The sequence below is a fragment of the Oncorhynchus mykiss genome, chromosome 15 (genome assembly GCF_057628025.1).
Source record: "Oncorhynchus mykiss isolate SJ-2025 chromosome 15, ASM5762802v1, whole genome shotgun sequence".
Lineage (NCBI taxonomy): Eukaryota > Metazoa > Chordata > Actinopteri > Salmoniformes > Salmonidae > Oncorhynchus > Oncorhynchus mykiss.
The window spans coordinates 85057052-85070503 of record NC_143036.1 but is presented as its reverse complement, the minus strand read 5'-3'; the positions used below and the strand labels follow the sequence as shown (position 1 = coordinate 85070503).

Sequence of the window (13452 nt, the reverse complement as noted above, 5' to 3'; positions counted from 1 at the left end):
AGGTATGAACAGGTCACCTTGGTTTACCTACAGGTATGAACAGGTCACCTTGGTTTATCTACAGGTATGAACAGGTCACCTTGGTTTATCTACAGGTATGAACAGGTCACCTTGGTTTACCTACAGGTATGAACAGGTCACCTTGGTTTACCTACAGGTATGAACAGGTCACCTTGGTTTATCTACAGGTATGAAGGGAGACTGCATGTTAACAGGTCACCTTGGTTTACCTACAGGTATGAACAGGTCACCTTGGTTTATCTACAGGTATGAACAGGTCACCTTGGTTTATCTATAGGTATGAACAGGTCACCTTGGTTTATCTACAGGTATGAAGGGAGACTGCATGTTAACAGGTCACCTTGGTTTACCTACAGGTATGAACAGGTCACCTTGGTTTATCTACAGGTATGAACAGGTCACCTTGGTTTATCTATAGGTATGAACAGGTCACCTTGGTTTACCTACAGGTATGAACAGGTCACCTTGGATTATCTACAGGTATGAACAGGTCACCTTGGTATATCTACAGGTATGAACAGGTCACCTTGGTTTATCTACAGATATGAACAGGTCACCTTGGTTTACCTACAGGTATGAACAGGTCACCTTGGTTTATCTACAGGTATGAACAGGTCACCTTGGTTTACCTACAGGTATGAACAGGTCACCTTGGTTTACCTACAGGTATGAACAGGTCACCTTGGTTTATCTACAGGTATGAACAGGTCACCTTGGTTTACCTACAGGTATGAACAGGTCACCTTGGTTTATCTACAGGTATGAACAGGTCACCTTGGTTTACCTACAGGTATGAACAGGTCACCTTGGTTTATCTACAGGTATGAACAGGTCACCTTGGTTTATCTACAGGTATGAACAGGTCACCTTGGTTTACCTACAGGTATGAACAGGTCACCTTGGTTTATCTACAGGTATGAACAGGTCACCTTGGTTTACCTACAGGTATGAACAGGTCACCTTGGTTTACCTACAGGTATGAACAGGTCACCTTGGTTTACCTACAGGTATGAACAGGTCACCTTGGTTTATCTACAGGTATGAACAGGTCACCTTGGTTTACCTACAGGTATGAACAGGTCACCTTGGTTTATCTACAGGTATGAACAGGTCACCTTGGTTTACCTACAGTTATGAACAGGTCACCTTGGTTTATCTACAGGTATGAACAGGTCACCTTGGTTTACCTACAGGTATGAACAGGTCACCTTGGTTTATCTACAGGTATGAACAGGTCACCTTGGTTTACCTACAGGTATGAACAGGTCACCTTGGTTTACCTACAGGTATGAACAGGTCACCTTGGTTTATCTACAGGTATGAACAGGTCACCTTGGTTTATCTAAAGGTATGAAGGGAGACTGCATGTTAACAGGTCACCTTGGTTTATCTACAGGTATGAACAGGTCACCTTGGTTTACCTACAGGTATGAACAGGTCACCTTGGTTTACCTACAGGTATGAACAGGTCACCTTGGTTTACCTACAGGTATGAACAGGTCACCTTGGTTTATCTACAGGTATGAACAGGTCACCTTGGTTTATCTACAGGTATGAACAGGTCACCTTGGTTTACCTACAGGTATGAACAGGTCACCTTGGTTTATCTACAGGTATGAACAGGTCACCTTGGTTTACCTACAGGTATGAACAGGTCACCTTGGTTTACCTACAGGTATGAACAGGTCACCTTGGTTTATCTACAGGTATGAAGGGAGACTGCATGTTAACAGGTCACCTTGGTTTACCTACAGGTATGAACAGGTCACCTTGGTTTACCTACAGGTATGAACAGGTCACCTTGGTTTACCTACAGGTATGAACAGGTCACCTTGGTTTATCTACAGGTATGAACAGGTCACCTTGGTTTATCTACAGGTATGAACAGGTCACCGTGGTTTACCTACAGGTATGAACAGGTCACCTTGGTTTATCTACAGGTATGAACAGGTCACCTTGGTTTACCTACAGGTATGAACAGGTCACCTTGGTTTACCTACAGGTATGAACAGGTCACCTTGGTTTATCTACAGGTATGAACAGGTCACCTTGGTTTACCTACAGGTATGAACAGGTCACCTTGGTTTATCTACAGGTATGAACAGGTCACCTTGGTTTACCTACAGGTATGAACAGGTCACCTTGGTTTACCTACAGGTATGAACAGGTCACCTTGGTTTACCTACAGGTATGAACAGGGCACCTTGGTTTATCTACAGGTATGAACAGGTCACCTTGGTTTACCTACAGGTATGAACAGGTCACCTTGGTTTACCTACAGGTATGAAGGGAAACTGCATGTTAACAGGTCACCCTGGTTTATCTACAGGTATGAACAGGCCAACTTTGTAGTTGGGAGGAAAAAAAACAATTCACCCATTCTGTCTGTTTTTTATTTTATTTAAACGAGGCAAGTCAGTTAAGAACAAATTCTTATTTACAATGACGGCATTCAGATACACAAACACAAGGCTATCTGGCTCAGGATCAGGCCTCCCCTGTCCATGTAATCATATTCATTAGGTCTCAAAGGCTAAAACTGATCCAGGATCAGGCCTCCCCTGTCCATGTAATCATATTCATTAGGTCTCAAAGGCTAAAACTGATCCAGGATCAGGCCTCCCCTGTCCATGTAATCATATTCATTAGGTCTAAAAGGCTAAAACTGATCCAGGATCAGGCCTCCCCTGTCCATGTAATCATATTCATATATATGGAGCCTGGTCTGAATGTGGGGCCCGGTCTGAATGTGGAGCCCGGTCTGAATGTGGGGCCCGGTCTGAATGTGGGGCCCGGTCTGAATATGGAGCCCGGTCTGAATGTGGGGCCCGGTCTGAATATGGAGCCCGGTCTGAATGTGGGGCCCGGTCTGAATATGGAGCCCGGTCTGAATGTGGGGCCCGGTCTGAATGTGGGGCCCGGTCTGAATATGGAGCCCGGTCTGAATATGGGGCCCGGTCTAAATGTGGGCCCCGTCTGGCCTTGGCATGGGGCCAACAGAACATCCTCTTCTCATTCCATATCTGCCATGTCCACATCCCCCTGGGACACACCCCCTTTCTGGCGTCTGGCTGCCGCTGCCTTTGGTGCTGCCTTCTTTGGTGCTGCTGCCACCTTCGTCTTGTTTGTTGCTGCCTCAACTAAGGAGGGAGAGAGAGAGAGATATATATATAGGCTATACACACAGGCCAGTTTATTAGGTACACTACCCCGTTCACCTAAAGGAGAAGAATGGTGCCAGCTAACAGGCCAGTTTATTAGGTACACTACCCCGTTCCCCTAAAGGATAATAATGGTGCCAGCTAACAGGCCAGGCCACAAACAGACAAATACAGGTGCAGTACAACAGCGCTGTGCAGAACAGCCTCCCAGAACACACAACTCGTCAGTCCTCGTGGCGGACGGGCGACATCATCAGACGACCGGGGTTCCTATCAGCTGAAAACAAGAAGAAACGGCCCCAGTGGGACACGCCATCACCGACACTGGACAACTGGGGGGTGGAAACAACGTCTGGTTCCTATCAGCTAAAGACAAGAAGAAACGGCCCCAGTGGGACACGCCATCACCGACACTGGACAACTGGGGGGTGGAAACACTGTCTGGTTCCGCACGAATCCCACTTCCTGTTGAGTCATGCTGATGGCAGAGTCAGGAGTCCGTGTCTCCGTCTGGTTTCAACAGTAGCTGTGGTGTAATGCTGCGGGGAATGTTTCCCTGGCAACACGTTAGGTCCCCTTGATACCGATTGAGAAACGTTTGAACGCCATCTGTGAACATCGTTGCCGTCCAAACCCCAATAGATTATCTCTGGGTTGAGATGGAACGGGGCTGTTGGCAGCATGACTGTACCGCCGGCCAATCAGCAGCAACAGCGCGATGACATCACGTCAGCATGGACCAACATCCCTGGGGAAAGTTTCCGACTTGTAGAATCCATGCCCGAAGAAGTCAGGCGAACAGCCTGACTTTGGAGGCAAAGGGGGGTCTGACCAGGTATTAGATGGGTGTACCTAATAAAATGGCCATAAAATGGTTCCAAACATTAGGAACACCTCCCTTTTCCATCAGAACAGCCTCAATACGTCGGGCATGGTCTCTTCATATGCTGATTAATGCGTGCATGGCCGTCTACATGGACTGGACTGAACGGCCAGAACAACGAGATGGTTCAGATGAGGTGACTAAAGTCAGCTACTCTACATTATGAGGGGTGACTAAACTCAGCTGCTCTACATTGTGAGGGGTGACTAAAGTCAGCTACTCTACATTATGAGGGGTGACTAAACTCAGCTACTCTACATTATGAGGGGTGACTAAACTCAACTACTCTACATTATGAGGGGTGACTAAACTCAGCTACTCTACATTATGAGGGGTGACTAAACTCAACTACTCTACATTATGAGGGGTGACTAAACTCAGCTGCTCTACATTGTGAGGGGTGACTAAACTCAGCTACTCTACATTATGAGGGGTGACTAAACTCAACTACTCTACAGTATGAGGGGTGACTAAAGTCAGCTGCTCTACATTATGAGGGGTGACTAAACTCAGCTACTCTACATTATGAGGGGTGACTAAACTCAGCTACTCTACATTATGAGGGGTGACTAAACTCAACTACTCTACATTATGAGGGGTGACTAAACTCAGCTACTCTACATTATGAGGGGTGACTAAACTCAACTACTCTACATTATGAGGGGTGACTAAACTCAGCTACTCTACATTATGAGGGGTGACTAAACTCAACTACTCTACATTATGAGGGGTGACTAAACTCAGCTGCTCTACATTGTGAGGGGTGACTAAACTCAGCTACTCTACATTATGAGGGGTGACTAAACTCAACTACTCTACAGTATGAGGGGTGACTAAAGTCAGCTGCTCTACATTATGAGGGGTGACTAAACTCAGCTACTCTACATTATGAGGGGTGACTAAACTCAACTACTCTACATTATGAGGGGTGACTAAACTCAGCTGCTCTACATTGTGAGGGGTGACTAAACTCAGCTACTCTACATTATGAGGGGTGACTAAAGTCAGCTGCTCTACATTATGAGGGGTGACTAAAGTCAGCTACTCTACATTATGAGGGGTGACTAAAGTCAGCTGCTCTACATTATGATTGACAGGTGGAGAGTTGATCCTTTCTGAAGTGGATACGAGAGCACATGACAACTCAGAGGAAATGTGATTCAACAACCCAGTTTAAAACTGTATAGTTATTCACTTCTTACCTTCCATAGCGGCCTTCTCTGCTTTCATGTGTTGCAGCTGTTTGAGCAGCTTGCGTTTCTTCTTCCCAGACAGAGTGATGTTGGCTCTGGGGCTGGAGCTGAGCAGAGACGACAAACAACAACAACATCACTTTCAGACTACAGAGTGATGTTGGCTCTGGGGCTGGAGCTGAGCAGAGACGACAAACAACAACAACAACATCAGACTACAGAGTGATGTTGGCTCTGGGGCTGGAGCTGAGCAGAGACGACAAACAACAACAACATCACTTTCAGACTACAGAGTGATGTTGGCTCTGGGGCTGGAGCTGAGCAGAGACGACAAACAACAACAACATCACTTTCAGACTACAGAGTGATGTTGGCTCTGGGGCTGAGCAGAGACGACAATCATCAACAACATCACCTTCAGACTACAGAGTGATGTTGGCTCTGGGGCTGGAGCTGAGCAGAGACGACAATCAACAACAACAACATCACTTTCAGACTACAGAGTGATGTTGGCTCTGGGGCTGGAGCTGAGCAGGGACGACAAACAACAACAACATCACTTTCAGACTACAGAGTGATGTTGGCTCTGGGGCTGGAGCTGAGCAGGGACGACAAACAACAACAACATCACTTTCAGACTACAGAGTGATGTTGGCTCTGGGGCTGGAGCTGAGCAGGGACGACAAACAACAACAACATCACTTTCAGACTACAGAGTGATGTTGGCTCTGGGGCTGGAGCTGAGCAGAGACGACAAACAACAACAACATCACTTTCAGACTACAGAGTGATGTTGGCTCTGGGGCTGAGCAGAGACGACAATCATCAACAACATCACCTTCAGACTACAGAGTGATGTTGGCTCTGGGGCTGGAGCTGAGCAGAGACGACAAACAACAACAACACTTTCAGACTACAGAGTGATGTTGGCTCTGGGGCTGGAGCTGAGCAGAGACGACAAACAACAACAACACTTTCAGACTACAGAGTGATGTTGGCTCTGGAGCTGAGCAGGGACGACAATCAACAACAACAACATCACTTTCAGACTACAGAGTGATGTTGGCTCTGGGGCTGGAGCTGAGCAGGGACGACAAACAACAACAACATCACTTTCAGACTACAGAGTGATGTTGGCTCTGGGGCTGGAGCTGAGCAGGGACGACAAACAACAACAACATCACTTTCAGACTACAGAGTGATGTTGGCTCTGGGGCTGAGCAGAGACGACAATCATCAACAACATCACTTTCAGACTACAGAGTGATGTTGGCTCTGGGGCTGAGCAGAGACGACAATCATCAACAACATCACTTTCAGACTACAGAGTGATGTTGGCTCTGGGGCTGGAGCTGAGCAGGGACGACAAACAACAACAACACTACACCTGGTCAGGATCCTGGACAACAACAACAACACTACACCTGGTCAGGATCCTGGACAACAACAACAACACTACACCTGGTCAGGATCCTGGACAACAACAACAACACTACACCTGGTCAGGATCCTGGACAACAACAACACCAGGATCCTGGACAACAACAACACCTGGTCAGGATCCTGGACAACCACATTCAGAATACAGGCCCATTGGTCAGGCAGTTTGCTCATGCTTGTTGTTCTCCATCTTTGTTGGTTAATCTACCCATAAATATACCCCTGTTTTATTATATCTATGACCGAACCACCAAGTACATTTGTCTCTGCCCGGTCTCATGAGTCTTCAAGTATCCCCTAGGGGTACCCCTGGTTAACAACCACTGGCTTACAGTATGAAGTACAGTCTGGAAACAGGACCTACTTTCTCTTCCTGAGATGGTGGATGGTGGTGAGTCCTTCGTCCACCACAGCTCCCACCTTGATGTGTCTCCTCCTCTTCTCACGGGTCAGATTCCTCCGCCGCTTATAGAGCTTCTTGCCCAGCTCCTGACGAACATACATCACAACATGAGGCAGCAAAGCTTTCTGGGGGTTTAGCTAGCTGGTAACACATAACGTAGACAGTATTGATGCACATCTTAATTAAATGTTACATTTTTGGTGCAGTGTTACTAGAAATAACAACGTTGTAGCTAGCTTACATTGAAATGTGTCATAACGAAATAACGCCATGTGATCTAACTGCAGCTTAGCTAGTTAGCCGTTTTGCTAACACGAACTTCTTGATGTCATTTTACCTTCAGCAACATTAAACGAGCTGTCTTTCTGGTTCTAGGTTATGATGAAGTAACCTTTCTACATCTCGTACTGGTGTAAATATCAAAATAAAGTTAGTTGTTATACGTGTAACTTACTGTTTTGGGTCTGTTGATCTTTCCACCCGGTGTTCCAGTCTTCCCCATGCTTGCTGCTGTAATATGAGAGGCGTTAGGAGAGTTCCGGGCTAACTTCTCATTGGCTGGAAGAGACCACTTTCTCCCATTTTCATTGGCTGGAACGTTTCTTCCTCTTCTTCTTCTTCCAAAACAATGCTGAGGTTTAACGGGCGGGATGGCATCCAATAAATGTTGCATTACTGCCACCTACTAGGCTGGAGTAAATCAACAACAACAACAACAAAGAATACAGCAAACACCCTACCATCTAACACTACACTCACAACAAGTATTAATAAATACCATACTATTTAAACCTATTTAGTCCTACTTCAGGCCAACCTGAAAGAATGGGCCACCAACATTGAACCCACCCTGTAACTCTCCTCTATTGTCTGATACTTACGTTTTATCCCTGCAGTACAGTTGATAACCATTACTATAAATGCTATAAATTCAATCTTAATGTGTAGCATTGGGGAAAGAACATGTATTTTATCTTTATTTAACTAGGCAAGTCAGTTAAGAACAAATTCTTATTTTCAATGACGGCCTAGGAACAGTGGGTTAACTGCCTGTTACAGGGGTAGAACGACAGATTTGTACCTTGTCAGCTCAGGGATATGAACTTGCAACCTTTCTAGTTACTAGTCCAACGCACTAACCACTAGGCTACCCTGCCACCCCAGTAGAGGAAGATGGTTCAAGGTGGAGGGATCCTGAGAGGAGTGGTGTGACTAGTAGATTTGTTGGTTTATCCCTCTGTTCTGGTACAGATCTACTAGTCACACCACTCCTCTCAGGATCCCTCCACTTTGAACCATCTTCCTCTGCTTTCTTCACTGCCTCAGCATATGACAACTTCTGCACTACTCTAACCCTGGAAACATCATCCTGCCTCTTTCGCACGGCACATTTCCGATCCCCAGCCCCATGAGCACCCCTACAATTAACATACCTTTTCTTTCCCCAATGCTACACATTCCTTTATCTCATGCCCTTCTACACACTTCTCACATCTAGGAATCTCCCTTCTACACACTTCTCACATCTAGGAATCTCCCTTCTGCACACTTCTCACATCTAGGAATCTCCCTTCTGCACACTTCTCACATCTAGGAACCTCCCTTCTGCACACTTCTCACATCTAGGAATCTCCCTTCTACACACTTCTCACATCTAGGAACCTCCCTTCTACACACTTCTCATATCTAGCAATCTCCCTTCTACACACTTCTCACATCTAGGAACCTCCCTTCTACACACTTCTCACATCTAGGAACCTCCCTTCTACACACTTCTCATATCTAGGAATCTCCCTTCTACACACTTCTCACATCTAGGAACCTCCCTTCTACACACTTCTCACATCTAGGAACCTCCCTTCTACACACTTCTCACATCTAGGAACCTCCCTTCTACACACTTCTCACATCTAGAACCTCCCTTCTACACACTTCTGACATCTAGGAACCTCCCTTCTACACACTTCTCATATCTAGGAATCTCCCTTCTACACACTTCTCACATCTAGGAACCTCCCTTCTACACACTTCTCACATCTAGGAACCTCCCTTCTACACACTTCTCACATCTAGGAACCTCCCTTCTACACACTTCTCACATCTAGAACCTCCCTTCTACACACTTCTGACATCTAGGAACCTCCCTTCTACACACTTCTCACATCTAGGAACCTCCCTTCTACACACTGCTGCCACATAGGAACCTCCCTTCTAAACACTTCTCACATCTAGGAACCTCCCTTCTACACACTTCGGCTGTGTTGTATCCGCTGTCGTGTTGGAAATAAACCGCCTTAGTGATGTTAATGCTTTATACTGTGGAGTTTGTCTATAAGAACGGAAGAGAACTCACTTCCTTTAACCGGGGATGAAACAGGAACCTCAGTGAGTCACAACGGGTAAATTAAGGTTGAGTTGGTTTACAATTAAGTCAACAAATCATGCCCCCTATTGCCAAACTCCAACTGCAAATCGCCTCTCCGCCCACCTCACTTCCGGAGGCGGTGAAAAAGATTCCCAACTGTATGCAAATCACCAGCTGGGCGATGACCAATGACATCGAGTGGTTGCCATGACGAATTTGACGCTATGAGACCCAAGGCTGACAAAAAGACTAGGATGTAAGCAGATGTAAGTGATTATAACGTCATAACTAATCATACAAAAAAAAAATACTGTTGAGAGGAATATGTTAGTTAGAGACAGACGATTATGCATATTTCTTTGTCATAAAGTTAATTTACGAAAATTGCGATCTATAAGTCTTTGCTAGGTATAGCACCGCCTTATCTCAGCTCACTGGTCACCATAGCAATACCTACCAGTAGCACGCGCTCCAGCAGGTATATTTCACTGGCCACCCCCAAAGCCAACACCTCCTTTGGCCGCCTTTCCTTACAGTTCTCTGCTCCAATGACTGGACGAATTGCAAAAATCACTGAAACTGGAGACTAATATCACCCTCACTAACTTTAAGCACCAGCTGTCAGAGCAGCTAACCGATTGCTGCAGCTGTACACAGCCCATCTGTAAACAGCCCATCCAACCAACTAACTACCTCATCCCCATATCTGGTTTTGTTTTTCTGCTCTTATGTACACCAGTATTTCTACTTCCACATCATCATCAGCTCATCTATCACTCCAGTGTTAATCTGCTAAATTGTAATTACTTTACTTCTATGGCCTATTTATGGCCTTACCTCCTCACGCCATTTGCACACACTGTACATAGTCTTTCTTTTTTTTCTATTGTGTTATTGACTGTACGCTTGTTTATTCCATGTGTAACTCTGTGTTGTTGTTTGTGTCGCACTGCTTTGCTTTATCTTGGCCAGGTCGCAGTTGTAAATGAGAACTTGTTCTCAACTGGCCTACCTGGTTAAATAAAGGTGTTCTCAACTGGCCTACCTGGTTAAATAAAGGTGTTCTCAACTGGCCTACCTGGTTGAATAAAGGTGTTCTCAACTGGCCTACCTGGTTAAATAAAGGTGTTCTCAACTAGCCTACTTGGTTAAATAAAGGTGAAATAAATAAAAAATAAATGTAGCCAATCTGTGTATAAACCCTAAAACGTTTGGTATTCATTAGTTCAGAACCTAGTTATGAACCTCAGCTATCATAGCCAGTTGTATCAACTTCAAAACAGCCTGAATGACATTAATGAAGCCTATGGATTGAGTAGAATATAATATAACTTTGTGCCAAGGATGCAAGTCGTATATACATGTAGTTATTACCATGCATGAGATCCCCACATTGTGGCCTGTACATTTAATATATTCACTGATCATGTACTCTACCTTGGCAAATAAAGGTGCAGTTTAGGTATGAATGTCTTTGAGATAATTTTTCACTCCAATACCAGGAGTATCAAATTTCATTCTTTGAATGATGCTGTGTCTGCATGTATGTATTATAATTATACACTACAGTCGTTGCCAAAAGTTTTGAGAATGACACAAACATTAATTTTCACAGTCTGCTGTCTCAGTTTGTGTGATGGCAATTTGCATATACTCCAGAATGTTATGAAGAGTGATCAGATGAATTGCAATTATTTGCCAAATCCCTCTTTGCCATGCAAATGAACTCCAACCCCCAAAAACATTTCCACTGCATTTCAGTCCTGCCACAAAAGGACCAATTGACATCATGTCAGTGATTCTCTCGTTAACACAGGTGTGAGTGTTGACGAGGACAAGGCTGGAGATCACTCTGTCATGCTGATTGAGTTTGAATAACAGACTGGCAGCTTCAAATGGAGGGTGGTGCTTGGAATCATTATTCTTCCTCTGCCAACCATGGTTACCTGCAAGGAAACACCTGCCGTCATCATTGCTTTGCACAAAAAGGGCTTCACAGGCAAGGATATTGCTGCCAGTAAGATTGCTCCTAAATCAACCATTTATCGGATCATCAAGAACTTCAAGGAGAGCGGTTCAATTGTTGTGAAGAAGGCTTCGCTCTCTTAATCTAATGTATTTGTTTCAGTCGTATCAGGGCATAAAAACTACAATGTGTCTCCTGAATTAGCCTAGTGCGTATGTGCACCCAGCTACATCCTGTTCCTGAGCTCCCGGATTCCCTGGCTAAACTAGGGTCGTCTCTAGTTACCACATTCACAAAGTCAGAAGACCCGCCTACTCGACCAATCAAATGAGGGAGTGTGACGACGCGTACGCCGATTAACGGTTTGTGGGAAACGACCAATCAGACGAGGGAGCGGGATGACTCGGTATGCCACCGATTGGCAGACGAGAGCTAGAAACGGTTGACACTAGAAACAAGCATTTCTCTGCACCTGTAATAACACCTGTAGAAGATGTGTATGAGACAATACAATTGAATTAGATTTTATATCTATAGCTAGCTAACCAATCATTGTAAAATTATTTGAAAGACAAGCAAATACTTTATTGTGCAAATGTATTGATGTTTCCAGTAAACATGTGAATAGGAAATATAGCCATCAGGTGGTCAGTGATCCTTTGATTTGTAAACCAACCTCGTCTGTTTCTGGCCTCTAGGATGTGTTCCCGCATCGGGTTTGTCGGTCAACAGCCAGTCCCTCCATACAGCCAGTCCCTCCATACAGCCAGTCCCTCCATACAGCCAGTCCCTCCATACAGCCATTGGTTTTACCACTAGTGTCCGCTGCTGTCTATGCTCCTCTCCTCTGATATACATGTAGTAATTCACAATACCCACCACACGATGGCAGTGTTTCCTAACAAAGCCCGAGTTTGAGTTTGAGTTTATTTATTTTTTTACAGGGACCGTGCACATTAATCAACGTTTCAGTAAAAGTGCTGGTTTTAGCCAGCCGGCTAATTTTCAACCGCAGTCCCTGGGCAGGTTATTAAAAACAATTACAATATAGACAATAGCAACATAGGACACGCAAGACATAGCATACAGACAGAGCAACATAGGACAAGCAAGATATAGCATACAGACAGAGCAACATAGGACAAGCAAGATATAGCATACAGACAGAGCAACATAGGACAAGCAAGACATAGCATACAGACAGAGCAACATAGAACAAGCAAGACATAGCATACAGACAGAGCAACATAGGACAAGCAAGACATAGCATACAGACAGAGCAACATAGGACAAGCAAGATATAGCATACAGACAGAGCAACATAGGACAAGCAAGATATAGCATACAGACAGAGCAACATAGGACAAGCAAGACATAGCATACAGACAGAGCAACATAGGACAAGCAAGACGTAGCATACAGACAGAGCAACATAGAACAAGCAAGACGTAGCATACAGACAGAGCAACATAGGACAAGCAAGACGTAGCATACAGACAGAGCAACATAGGACAAGCAAGACGTAGCATACAGACAGAGCAACATAGGACAAGCAAGACATAGCATACAGACAGAGCAACATAGGACAAGCAAAACGTAGCATACAGACAGAGCAACATAGAACAAGCAAGATATAGCATACAGACAGAGCAACATAGGACAAGCAAGACATAGCATGCAGACAGAGCAACATAGGACAAGCAAGACATAGCATACAGACAGAGCAACATAGGACAAGCAAGACGTAGCATACAGACAGAGCAACATAGAACAAGCAAGACGTAGCATACAGACAGAGCAACATAGGACAAGCAAGACGTAGCATACAGACAGAGCAACATAGGACAAGCAAGACATAGCATACAGACAGAGCAACATAGGACAAGCAAGACGTAGCATACAGACAGAGCAACATAGAACAAGCAAGACATAGCATACAGACAGAGCAACATAGAACAAGCAAGACATAGCATACAGACAGAGCAACATAGGACAAGCAAGATGTAGCATACAGACAGAG

General features: G+C 44.9%; 1 protein-coding gene across 1 annotated transcript; it reads right to left on the bottom strand.

Moving 5' to 3' along the window:
- Positions 1-2400: 2400 nt before the first annotated feature.
- On the bottom strand, positions 2401-7697 carry c4h11orf98 (chromosome 4 C11orf98 homolog). The gene is made up of 4 exons (XM_090201448.1): positions 7556-7697; positions 7063-7187; positions 5268-5365; positions 2401-3161 (listed from the first exon to the last, which is right to left on the bottom strand). Exons 1-4 carry the CDS (start codon positions 7601-7603, stop codon positions 3034-3036), a joined length of 399 nt encoding a protein of 132 aa, XP_090057574.1. The 5' UTR covers positions 7604-7697; the 3' UTR covers positions 2401-3033.
- Positions 7698-13452: the final 5755 nt, after the last annotated feature.

What these genes read in the sequence shown, in the direction of transcription:
- c4h11orf98 (XM_090201448.1), bottom strand. Translation starts at nt 7,603, where the DNA reads ATGGGGAAGACTGGAACACCGGGTGGAAAGATCAACAGACCCAAAACA. An exon ending in CACCATCTCAGGAAGAGAAA is followed by an intron (nt 5,366 to 7,062) that starts GTAGGTCCTGTT and finishes GTCTCTGCTCAG; the next exon opens with CTCCAGCCCCAGAGCCAACA. An exon ending in AGAGAAGGCCGCTATGGAAG is followed by an intron (nt 3,162 to 5,267) that starts GTAAGAAGTGAA and finishes CTCCCTCCTTAG; the next exon opens with TTGAGGCAGCAACAAACAAG.